General features: G+C 43.0%; 1 protein-coding gene across 2 annotated transcripts; it reads left to right on the top strand.

Annotated features, from left to right (window-relative positions):
- The first annotated feature begins 165 nt into the window (after positions 1 to 165).
- On the top strand, positions 166 to 6,635 carry MRPL11 (mitochondrial ribosomal protein L11). 2 transcript variants are annotated; one of them, XM_008803041.5, is made up of 2 exons: positions 166 to 303; positions 5,917 to 6,635. In XM_008803041.5, the coding sequence occupies exon 2, from the start codon at positions 5,936 to 5,938 to the stop codon at positions 6,398 to 6,400; it is 465 nt and encodes a 154-aa protein (XP_008801263.2). In that variant the 5' UTR covers positions 166 to 303; positions 5,917 to 5,935; the 3' UTR covers positions 6,401 to 6,635. The 2 variants fall into 2 exon arrangements, with proteins under 2 accessions (XP_008801263.2, XP_088575265.2); XM_088719139.2 differs by lacking the exon at positions 166 to 303 and adding an exon at positions 337 to 425.
- Positions 6,636 to 13,157: the final 6,522 nt, after the last annotated feature.

Genomic DNA, 13,157 nt, shown 5'->3' with positions numbered 1-13,157 from the left:
ATGTCACCACATTATGTTCTCCTTGCTATAACTATTTCTATTGTATTTAATTTGATGTTTACTTCTCAATGGGAGAAGCAAAAAAGAATATACCTTCCAAAATCAAGAATTTATTTATCAATATGTATAAATAATAAAAGAATAAATTACATTAGTGTTTCTCTAGGTCACTGCCCCAAAAAAATATAGATCTTACCGTTAAGGATTCGATGGCTTTCTTTCGTAAGTCCGTATAACAATTTCAAGCACCGACCGCTCCCTATTCGCCCTCCTCGCCGCCTGCTGCCGCTGTCACCGGGACAGGTTAGCCTCTCTCTCTCTCTCTCTCTCTCTCTCTCTCTCTCTCTCTCTCTTTTCCAGCCCCGCCGCCGCTTGCTCGACCGGCCGGCCGACCGGAGCGTCGAGCCCCTCTGCGCCGTGGACTTGTATGCCCTCTTCTCTCACTTTTCTCCGTTCTTCTGTGGTCTCGTCTCTGGCGTAAATGCTTCAAACGGGAATAGGAAGCGAAGATATATACGTGATTGAAAGGAGAACGCCTAACAAGTGTTTGAATAAATTACTGTGTTACTAAGTATCATCCTAAAAGCCTTAAATGGTAATTGTTTTTGAGAAAGAATGGTTGTTGTTGCTGGAATTTGGACCCGGGGGCCGCCGCGAAGCCGGGGAAGGAGGAGCTCCGCTGCTACAGGGGGCGGACGGCGGTGCGCCGGCTGGCTGCGTCCTCCGCCGCGGGGGGTGTGCAAGTCCTGCAAGGAAAACCGGTGGCCGGGCTCCCCGGCGCCGGCCCTCCGATGCTTAAGTCAGAGGGGGGCTTAATTTTGGTGGAGGAGGAGATGTAGTTCGTATGTAGCAGTCCAAGCCAGAAAATTAGAGTTAGGAGCCGTCCCCCCTCGGGAGGAAGAAGCCTCCCTTTTTATAGGGAGAGTGGCAGGGTTACCTGTGATGTGACTGGGCGAATTAATGGGTTACCGTCACGATTGGACGTGGGCGTGTGAAGTAATGAGTTGCCGTGGATGGCCCGTTCCCATCATAGGAGGAGATGGCGTGTAGCCAGAGCTTGCTTGTGGCGCGCAGTGCAGTACATTCTTGGGAATGGTGAGGCGTTGACAGTCGTAGCAGGGTATGGTTCCTGATTGATATGTCGGCAAGCAAAGCATGGTGCGGTGAGGCTGCTGTAGGGCATGGCCGCAGCATACAGACGACGAGGTCGGCCTTCTGAGGTCAGCTCGACCTTCTGTGCTCGGCCTTCTGAGCTCGGCAGCCTTCTGAGCTCGGCCTCGGCAGCCTTCTATGCTCGGCAGCCTTCTGAGCTCGGCTCGGCCTATGAGCTCGGCCTTCTGTGCTCGGCAGCCTTCGGAGCTCGGCCTCGGCAGCCTTCTGAGCTCGGCTCGGCCTATGAGCTCGGCCTTCTGTGCTCGGCAGCCTTCTGAGCTCGGCCTCGTCAGCCTTCTGAGCTCGGCCTCGTCAGCCTTCTGAGCTCGGCAGCCTGCTGTGCTCGGCAGCCTTCCGAGCTCGGCTCGCTGTCGGATTTGGGTGCTTTAATTGTATTTGTGGGGTGGTCCATTTTTTCCCCCAACACTACCCCCCGACTTCCGAGTTCGAGCTGCTTTTTGGCTCGGGCGAAGGAAGTAGTCCGGTCGTCGATCATCCTGTAATATAGCCAAATATGTATAGAGATGTACGTACCAAGTTGGGTGTACCTCTAATGCAGTTGGAGTTTTAAGTGCTCCAGGTTGACTCAGCGGCCTTCTTTGGCTTGTCGTAGGAGGCGTCGAATGGCGTTGAAAGGCGTCGAATGGCGTTGAATGTCGTCGAATGGCGTCGAAGTGTCGTCGAATGGCGTTGAATGTCGTCGAATGGCGTCGAAGTGTCGTCGAATGGCGTCGAAGTGTCGTCGAATGGCGTCGAATGTCGTCGAATGGCGTCGAATGGCGTCGAATGGCGTCGAATGTCGTCGAATGGCGTCGAATGTCGTCGAATGTCGTCGAATGGCGTCGAATGTCGTCGAATGGCGTCGAATGTCGTCGAATGGCGTCGAATGGCGTCGAATCGGCGTCCCGAGCTTAGCTAGAGCATCATTGGAGACGCATACAGGAGACGGACCTCGTCCGTTGGCGATCGTGCGCCCTATTCGGGGCGACGTTGGTCGTTTTTTGGATTCTCCGACCTGGAAATAGATAAAATATTGAAATTATTTGAAGCCAAAGTGGCGTCCTGTACCTTTTGGAGATATTTTAATGGCTTCCAAGCTTCGAAGTCCCTTAGGACTTAGCTTGGCACTAGCTTTCTTTGGCTCGATTTTCTGGGGGAGGTGTTCTGCATTCGGGCTTTGGAGCTTGGCAGCCTTCTGAGCTCGGCGGCCTTTGGTGCTCGGCCTTCTGAGCTCGGCGGCCTTCGGAGCTCGGCCTTCTGAGCTCGGCGGCCTTCTGAGCTCGGCAGCCTTCTGGACCATGAAAGGATTTAGCTTCATAGTACTTTCTTGGGGTAGAATCTCCCATGAATCTAGCCAGAGGAGCGCTCATCCTTTGGAAGGCATACAAAATAAGGTATCAGCCGAGCTTTCATGATGTACTAAAATCCCTTTTTTTAAAACCTTGCAATGATGAGGGAAATAGCTACAGCGTCGTCATAAAGAGGGCTCAACACCCTTTTGGTCTTCATCAGAAAAGGAGATGTGACTTTCACAGAGCACGGATGCTTTGAGGAAGCTCTTTTTTCCGAGCTCGGAGCTTCTGGTACCTCTAGTTGCCCGCCCTCTGATGGTATTGATGATGCCCGTGAGAGGTCAGTGGTCATTCTGCTCCTTATGCGGCACTGGATTTTGTTCCTCGGGCTCTCTCCTGTAGGCATGATCACGGACAAAATAACTCAACCGACCTCGGCGGACAAGTGCCTCGATTTCATCACGAAGCTCGTAGCAATCCTCCGTATCATGGCCGCGATCTCGGTGGAAGCGGCAGTACTTTTTCGAGTGCTTCCGCGACTCTGTCGGACGCATTCTCAATGGAGGTCGGAGGTAGCCCCGACCCTCAATCTCCATGAGGATTTCTGCTCGGGTGGATGTGAGAGGAGTGTACGTCTGAAATTTTTGGAGGGGAGACCCCGGGCGAGCTAGGCTCTTGGGCCAAGGAGGCTCTTTCTCATGCCAGGGGAATCTGCTACTTGGTTGGGAGTGCTCCTGGTGCTTCTTCTGCATCTTGGCAGGTCGTTCGGCTTCTTCCCGCCGAGAGGCCATGGCTTCCTCAGCCTTGGCGTACTTGCGAGCTCGGGTCAACATTTCGGTGAGGTCCGCAGGGAAGTTCTTCTCGATAGAGAAGAGGAACCTGTAAGACCGGGCTCCAGTCTTTAGTGCCGACATGGCGATTGACTGGTCCAGCTCCCGGACTTCCCATGTTGCGGCAGTAAATCGATCCAAGTACTCCTTGAAGGACTCTCCCTCCTCTTGTTTGATGTCAAGGAGGGAGTCCGACGTCCGCCGCTGGGGCTGGCTAGCGGCAAAATTACTGGCAAACTGCCTGCCGAGCTGCTCAAAGGAGGAGACAGTACTCGGCTTCAACCCGGTGAACCAAAGCCGGGCCGGTCCTCGGAGCGTTGCTGGAAAGGCTTTGCACATCATGGCCTCCGAGGCTCCTTGTAGGGCCATTAAGGCCCGATAACTCTCCAGGTGGTCCAGGGGATCAGCCTTGCCGTTGTAGGGCTCCACCTGGGGCATCTTGAACCGTGGTGGGACCGGTTCATCTTCGATTTCCGGGGAGAAGGGAGACTTCGTAGTGAACTCGAAGTCGTTATCACGTCCTGATTTTCTCCCGTGGAGTGCCTGGATTTGGCGCTCCAACTTCTCGACCTTCTTGTCGAGTTCATCATTCTGGGGGATCGCTGCAGCGGTCCGTTCGGGTGCAGGTTGCCCTGGAACCGACTCAGCTTCTGAAGGCTGTGGCCAGCCTCCGTGATCTCTGACTGGGTGCTCTCTCCAGAGGGAGGCCTGGGCTTGAGAGTCCTGACCTCGAAGAGGAAGCCCGCTTGTAGGGGGCTCCGGTTGAACTGGAGCCGGGGGAGGCGGTGCTGCTGGGATGCCCCTGGGTTGCAAGCTTTGGACGGCGGTAGCCAACGCCTGCACTTGCTGCACCAGGGCATCAAATTGTTCCGGTTGAACTTGAGGTGCTGGCTCAACCGGGGGTAGCGAGTTCCGAACGGAACATTCTGGGCTTGGTGGAGGACGTCGAGAGGCGTTGGAAGCCCCTTTGCTTCTCAGCTTCATGGTAGCGAACTCGGGCCCTTCCTCTAGCGCCAACTGTTGCTGGAATTTGGACCCGGGGGCCGCCGCGAAGCCGGGGAAGGAGGAGCTCCGCTGCTACAGGGGGCGGACGGCGGTGCGCCGGCTGGCTGCGTCCTCCGCCGCGGGGGGTGTGCAAGTCCTGCAAGGAAAACCGGTGGCCGGGCTCCCCGGCGCCGGCCCTCCGATGCTTAAGTCAGAGGGGGGCTTAATTTTGGAGGAGGAGGAGATGTAGTTCGTATGTAGCAGTCCAAGCCAGAAAATTAGAGTTAGGAGCCGTCCCCCCTCGGGAGGAAGAAGCCTCCCTTTTTATAGGGAGAGTGGCAGGGTTACCTGTGATGTGACTGGGCGAATTAATGGGTTACCGTCACGATTGGACGTGGGCGTGTGAAGTAATGAGTTGCCGTGGATGGCCCGTTCCCATCATGGGAGGAGATGGCGTGTAGCCAGAGCTTGCTTGTGGCGCGCAGTGCAGTACATTCTTGGGAATGGTGAGGCGTTGACAGTCGTAGCAGGGTATGGTTCCTGATTGATATGTCGGCAAGCAAAGCATGGTGCGGTGAGGCTGCTGTAGGGCATGGCCGCAGCATACAGACGACGAGGTCGGCCTTCTGAGGTCAGCTCGACCTTCTGTGCTCGGCCTTCTGAGCTCGGCAGCCTTCTGAGCTCGGCCTCGGCAGCCTTCTATGCTCGGCAGCCTTCTGAGCTCGGCTCGGCCTATGAGCTCGGCCTTCTGTGCTCGGCAGCCTTCTGAGCTCGGCCTCGTCAGCCTTCTGAGCTCGGCCTCGTCAGCCTTCTGAGCTCGGCAGCCTGCTGTGCTCGGCAGCCTTCCGAGCTCGGCTCGCTGTCGGATTTGGGTGCTTTAATTGTATTTGTGGGGTGGTCCATTTTTCCCCCCAACAGTTGTGTATAGCGACGAATGGCTCAAGTGATCTAGGCTGATTTGTGGACGGTGCATTTTTTTTCTTTCTACGGGGTGGTATGTTTAGGTTTCGGGTTTTGGAAATATGGAAATTTACTCTTTTTTTTAAAAAAAAATCCTGGCCATGGAGTTCTTAACATCTTTTCCTATGCCTTTGTTTCTCGTGCATATTTTTACGATTCCACAGAATGATATTTCCCTTTCTCCTTTTAAATATTGTAGTCTTGGTAATATAATCCCTAATGTGGCAAATAATCAATATTTAGCAATCTTTACTGGATATTGTCATCATTTCTCTGATAGCTTCATTTTCAGATTTTTACAATTGAAATAATAATTTGCAATCTTCTTCAAAAGTTGTGTTCATGGTAATCTAACCCCTAATTGGGCAACTGGTTTTCAGTTATTACTCCCAGTTCCTCTTCTCGTAGTTTCTCCTCTACTTCCTATATTCCCTCGCTTGGACAGTAGATAAGGAGAGACGAGAAGAGAAACAGAGAAAACAAGTTTTCTTCCTACCCACTTTTTTTAACATCTCTGAAAGTGGAGAGTTTTGGAGACAAGAAAAACTCTCCTTTTCTTCATTTTTTCCAACTATATGTATCCGAACAGAACAGAGTCAAAATACAGGGCATATGTCTTAATTTTAGGTAATTATTGTTGTACATGTAAAGTAGTTTGGGCGCAATATGTGATATTTTAATGAATAACATGAATGCAGATTTTTCTTAGTTGTTAACATGGCAACATTGAAAGATGTGGTAGCCCGCCGGCCGATCACAGCCACTATTCGGCTTACTGTGCCAGCTGGGGGAGCACGGCCGGCCCCTCCAGTTGGGCCGGCTCTTGGTCAGTACCGGCTGAATCTGATGGCATTCTGCAAAGATTTCAATGCGAGGACTCAGAAGTACAAGCCTGACATGCCAATGGCTGTCACGATAACAGCCTATAAGGACAACACGTTCGAGTTCACTGTCAAGTCCCCCTCTGTCACCTGGTTTCTCAAGAAGGCTGCTGGGATTGAATCTGGCAGCAGCCGTCCGGGACACGTGGTGGTGTCATCCATCACGCTTCGCCACGTGTATGAGATTGCAAAGGTGAAGCAATCCGACCCATTCTGCCAGCACATGTCAATTGAGGCCATATGCAAGTCCATCATTGGTACAGCCAATTCCATGGGTATCCAAGTTGTTAAAGATCTTTGATTGTTGTTCTTATAAATCATCAGTCATTGTTATCTGGGTGGTCTAAGTAGTTACTCTTACCATCTGTGATAGATGAGTACTTTTTGTGTTCGTCATATGTGCTAAATGAAGACAAAGAAATGATTCATTGCCAACATCAAGCATTATTTTAGTGTCTTCCAAGCATTCTTTCCCTTTTGTAATAAGTTGTCTTTACCATTCCATTTATGCATAATATGTGGTCAGCTTCTCTGGAGTCGATCATTGCATCCTTTTAACGTTCAGTGTGAAATTTTAAGTTTTATTCAATCTGGAGTTTTTTTAATCAAAACCATTACTTGATATTAGATGCATTCATGTTCAGAAGGGAAATATGTGATTGATCTAATCAATATGCAAATATATGATGAAGCGATTGCTTGGTTTTAATCTTTAATGAGAAATTTCAGTTTTAGAATTTTTGAGGTTCAAATTATGGTTTGATGATAGATGCATGTATAATGATGCCAAAATGTAATTGGTAATTTTCATTTATATTGTCAAATAATATGTAGTGGATAAATAAGAAAACAGAAAATAATAATTGTAACGAAGGAGAAAACAGAAAAGGAGAAAAAAAAAAGGTGGCAAAATCTCAACTCCAACACTCTGTGATGTGTTTCTCAACTCATATCTTCCTCTGCAAGTTTGTCCCTAATTTTTAGAACCTCTCTTTAAATGTTTCCAACGTGGCTCCTAAAGCATATAATGTCATTTCATAGCTGCTATTGCAACTCTAGGATTGGTGCCCAATTTTGTGCATAGCTGAAGTCATCTCCATCACGGCTCATGTTATGAGTTTGGAGTAGAATATATTCTAGTTTCATTTATATATTCCTTGAGCCTTTTACAACAGGTGGATGACGGTAAACATTGACGAACTTCGATTTGTTGATTATAAATTGTTTCACTAACTCTAAAGGACTTCCCTGATAACAAATAGAAGTCCATTGAAGTTTGACAATGGTATCATATATATTCTTGTTGGGTACCAGTTTTTCTTTCTTTCGTTCCTATTTTTCCTTCATGTTTATTCTTAATAGGTGTTTTGGTCTCATATGAGAGTATAGTTTATTTGTCAATGTGTCGCATGATTGTAAGGAGGTTATCAGGTCTGACCTGCTAAAATATTGAACTTTTGTACGGTTAAGGCTTATGTTGCTGGGTTTGATCCTTGCATGTTGTATTAGAGTGTCAAATCTATTGCTGACGTCATCTTGTGTGTCATCATTCATTCAGGAGTTGCGAATCTTGCCTGGTGCTAGAAACACAGAGTTTTACGGTTACAACCTTGATTTTTTTGCCAAACCCTTCATTGAAGAGAGGGATTATTGGATTATAGTGTTAAGTTTTTTCAGTAACTCTGTTCTAACTTTGGCTCTATCTCATCCTTGTACAACTGTGAACTATGAAGGATATAAAAGGTATGGTTCCACCAACTGTATCTAATTTCCGTGCCACTTACATTCCCTATCGGTGATCCTATGCTCGTGTATCCAAGTGGAATTGCCTTTTTCTTTTTTCATCCAAACCCCTATTATCAATGATCAAGGGAAACTCTTATTATCAGTTGTGATGCATGAGAACAGAGAAGCAGCCTTCTTGCATCCTACATTATTTTGCCTATTTTGTAGGACATTGGTCTTGGTATGACATTTTATGTTGGGATCAAATAAGAAGATGCATTAGACTGATGCAGCATGACCATTGCTTCTTGCGGCCAATCTAGGTTTCTCATGAATAGCCTTTCCACATCTCTTGACAACGACCAGCTAGCAGCCTTTCTACATCTGACATTATAGGCCATTTTGGTGATGAGTAGCATGACCTTTATGTCGGATTCTGGAATAAAAGGCTGATCGATTGTCTTAACCTAGTCTTTGGGCCAACATTTTTGATTTTTCATAACCACGTGATGTTGGATGATAGCATTGAACTTTGTAAATGGTCTGGTTATATTCTCAAGGAGAATAATTGCTCAAGGAGACGAGATGATGGTCAATATTGCAGCTAGTTTATCATTGAATGATATTTGTTTCATAGGATCTGCATGATAGCTGATTAGGGAAGAAACTGAGGTAGTTGCATAATAGCTTTAACTGTGAAATACTGAAAGAAATAAATTGTTGAGTTTCAGAGATAGTCATCTTTGGAGAATGCGAATTGCTTGAGGAATATGGTAGCGATATCAAGACTCTGGAAAATGTTATGTTGACTTGAGCTTTCTTTACCATTCATTTGTTGTATTTCAGCACCATTAAGTCTGTCAAAGGACATGATGTACTTATAAATACATCAAGTCCTAGTTTCATGGTTGTCTTCATTAAGTAATACATCCAGCAATCAGTTTGTTGAACTACTGCCAGAATCCAATTAATGTGTAGTAGAACAGTCCTGTGGAGCAGTTATTGTAATTGGGTTCCAGTTTTTGGTGAGTTAGTATAATGCATTAGTCTACAAAGGGGGAACTAGAACAAGCCACCTACAATGTCTTGATTATTTTGACATCTTTTAATAGAACAAGTTGGAAGAATTTATAGCAGTGAGCAGATTCCCTGTTGTTCATGGTTTCTCTTTTCATCATCCACCTCTCTATCTAGTCTAGCATGTTTGTTGGACTAGCAAATTCAAAATACAATAGTTCACTACTTTCTGCACATACTACATTATAAACCATTATGTCATTTTTTATATAAGCATAATGTTCCAGTAAAAAAGTTGAAAGACAAGGTAGTATTTTCTCCAAGGGCTATAATTCTGAATCTGCTGAATGTTTCAGCACATTTTCTCACGTCTTCCGCCCATATCCGACTTCTGTTTACAGATCATTACTTCAAAAAAAAATCTCATGCCATGGTAAAGTGGTCTTTAGAGGAAAAAAACTCTCGGTTTCTTCCCAACAAATAAAAATTTGTTTAGGACGTGACAAAACCAATCAAATGGACTGTATTGGCCAGATATGTACACAGAATGTTGTAGATATCAAAGCAAATTTGAAATATAACTGAGAATTCTTGATCTGTTTATGGGAGGACTTAACCTGCTAAACAGACAATTGTATGTTCTTCCTTCCTTTGCTCGAGTTCCTGGCAATAGGATAAGCAACATCATTAAATTATTTGTTTAGCTTAATCTACATTTAACTTTCTCTTGAATTGCGTTTATGAATTGCGTGTATCAGAATTTAACTATGTATTTCTTATGCATCATTCTTTTATTTTAGCTCTTCCAAATCCTGCTTTCAGCTACTTTATTGTCTCTACATTCTTTTTTCATATGTTATGTTTTAGCCATCACATTCCAAATCCTACATTCTTTTGTTTTATGCATCATTCCAAATCCTGAATTCCTCCCAAATCCTTGGATCCTCCCAAATTCAGGATCCTCTCAGCCGGGCATCGTAAAGTTGAATGTCCAGGGATCTCTCCACCATCATGATGCTGGAGTTGAATCTGTGGTTTGGAAAAGCTTCGAGAATTTTGATGTTACCAGGGGTTCTATCCCTCTGCAAAACATGTCAGCCTTGGCTTGTGGCGTGGTCTTCTGGTTCTTGAACCCACTCGAATTTGGATCCCAGGGGATTTTGTCATGGTTGTCTACTGGTGGAAAGAGACTGCATACTCTCAGCACCCTTACATCCACGATATTGCTGTGCCGTTTGGTTGGAGAGTTGCCAAGCTATTTCAATCACCCTTGCCTATTGGGAACGAAATGAAGCTGCATACTTTTTGGCACATTTTGGTGACTCTAATAAATCTAGATGATTATGGACACAAGACTTCCCTCAAAGATTGGTTTTGTTAACAAAATTGGATTCTATGGGCACAATTACTCAAGGTTTTGACCATCCTTCTTCATAAAAAAAAAAAAGAAAAAAGAAAAAAAAGAGAGCATGAATCAAGGTTCCTTCTCACATTGAGGCAGAAGCCAACTATCTAACTGATGTTTGGCTTCCAAACCTTCTGTCTCATTTCCTTTCTCTAACGACATTTTAGTAGATATACCTTCACGTCAAAAAAATGATTGAGAGAAAGATAGCAAGAAAATATTCCACGACAGGGAGGTATTTGTTGGGCTTTTGTTCCAAGCAAGCACAATCAATGATCATTTATCAGATGCTCCCTTTTCTTGAGTAAGCCTCTAAATCTTGTCATTTTGTATTTAGAAGGGTGATTAAAAAAAAAGATACTATAAATTAATTTTTCCCACACCCACATATACACGCATGTGTATGTTTATATGCATGTATATATGTATTGGTAAGAGAATTCTTCATATTTTTCATATGAAAGAAGAATTAAATCCTTCTATCGTATGGTCCAATGGTGGATTTACGTGAAGAAAAATAAATCCTTCTTTCATGCGAGTGATGCAACTATTGATAATTGGATCAAGTTTGATCAGTTATGGATAGGGTCGGATACGGAATAGATAAAAAGTTTGTAATCCTAAATCGACTTATTTATTAAATAGGTTAAAAAAATTGACATGAAATTGACTTTTTTTGTTTTCTTTGAGAAGCAACATGATCATTGTTTTAAATAGGTAATCTATCTCAAATTGTAATGGTTAAAATGAAGTTAAATAGGTTAAATAATTAAGGCTCCATTAATAATAAAAATTATTAAACAGCTTTTGGTGAGCTTGAAAGTACTTTCTTGCACTGCAAAAGTACTTTTGGATGGTATATTAATATTTGGTAAAAAATTGAGAAGCTGTTTTAGCTTTGTTAAAAAACTAAAAATGTTTATTTGAAAAGAGCTCTATTTTGGAGCTTTTTTCCAAAAATGCTTTCTAACTAATATCGAAAAGCTATTTTGGTTTTAATTAATTTTTTTAATGACCAAAATGCCCACAAACAAATCTCATCATTATATCATATCATATCATATCATAATATATTATTATATTATAAATATAATAATAAATTAATAAAATATTATGTTATATTATATTTTATTATTATATTATAAATATTATAATATAGTAATACATAATTATAATATAATATATTCTTATCTTATATTATAAGCATAATATAGCATATCATTGCAATCATAATATTATATAATAATAATAGTTATTTTATGAAAATATAATATATTATTATCATAATAATATTATAATATACTATTAATAATATAAGAGGATAATATATTGGATTATATTACATTATATTACATTGTATTATATGATTATATTATAATAATATTATATTATTATAATATAAAACATATATTATAATATAACAATATTATATTATAATAATACAATCTGAGATAATAATATTTAATAATAATGTAATATTATTATATACAGTATAATCTATTATTAGGTTAGATTCTAATCCATTATATTATATTATATTATATTGTTATATTATATCACAATATTATTATATATATATATTATATTATATATTATGTCAAAATTATAATATTATTATATAACATTATATTATATTGTACTATTAATAATACATTATTAGATCATATCATATTATGTTATATTATTATGCTATAATATTCACTACTATAATAATATTATACAATATTAATAATATTTTAATATATAATAAATAATATGTAATATTATATCGTATTATACTCTATCAAACAATATTATACAATATTCTTTATTCTCATTTTATTATAACGAAAATATTTTTTTATTATGTTAAAGCTTCACAGCATTTTATATATGTAGTTACCAAATAGCAAATAGATTTTTTTAAAAAAATTTCTACTCCCTTTATTCTACTTCTCAAAAGCTCTATTTTTCATCGAGAATCAAAGAGAGAAGCAGGCAATCAATTTAGAGAAGGATAGTGGGATGGAAAGAGAGGTAAGATACGTGGCTGGCAAGGAACGCTTGTACTCTCGGTGAGCGCAGGGTGTCATCGAGGTTTGTTGCGAAGCTTGCTCGAGCACAGGTCACAGAGATCAGGCCCACCATTTCTTAGACCTTTGACAACTCGGGACACCTGGAGTTCCCCTTCTACTATGGCAGCTCTTCAGATGGTGTTTTTCACCTGGGAGCCCCCACCCCCGAGTTTTCTCAAGGTCAATTTCGATGGGTCGGTGCTGGATGATGGTACGCGGGGCAATGCAGGCTTTGTCATACGGGGCCTGCACTCCAGGATGGTGGCAGCAGGTGGCTGCCAGTTGTTTGACACGTCGGTTCCAGGAGTAGAGTTGCGAGCTGCCTGGGCGAATCTGCGTCGTGCGCGGGTAGTGCCGGAGGCCCTCCAGTTCGATTATTATTCTTGACTTGATCATTCTGGAGGGCGATTCGGCCACAATTATCGGATGGATTCGGAGGGGGTCGAGGGGTGACGACACAGACCGCCCCTTGATCCGTGACATAGGGATGATGATGAGAGATGGGAGGGCCTTTCAGGCCAAGTATGCATTTAGAGAAGCCAATAGGGCGGCCGACTGGGTGGCGGCCCACGCAGCCCACCACTTAGGGTACACCCTTTGCTTAGGGGAGGGGAAGGTGCTACTAGCACTCCGCGAGTTGTTGTATTTTGAATTTCTTGGGTGTATTCGTACACACACTGTAAAAAAAAAAAAAAATATATCTCTATTTTTAAGAATTCAAAAAGAAGGCTTTACAAATCCATTGTTGGACCGTCCAATATTTGCTTTGAGATATCTCATATTTGTACAAAAAAAAAAAAGACTTTATTTCTTTGATGAACATCACAAAGGTGAGACGTGAGTTGAGGTCTCAGGCT

Source organism: Phoenix dactylifera, chromosome 3 (assembly GCF_051530095.1).
Source record: "Phoenix dactylifera cultivar Ajwa chromosome 3, Ajwa_hap1_PhDact_Kaust_v1.1, whole genome shotgun sequence".
NCBI classification, from domain to species: Eukaryota; Viridiplantae; Streptophyta; class Magnoliopsida; order Arecales; family Arecaceae; genus Phoenix; species Phoenix dactylifera.
This window is presented reverse-complemented; position numbering and strand designations above follow the sequence as displayed.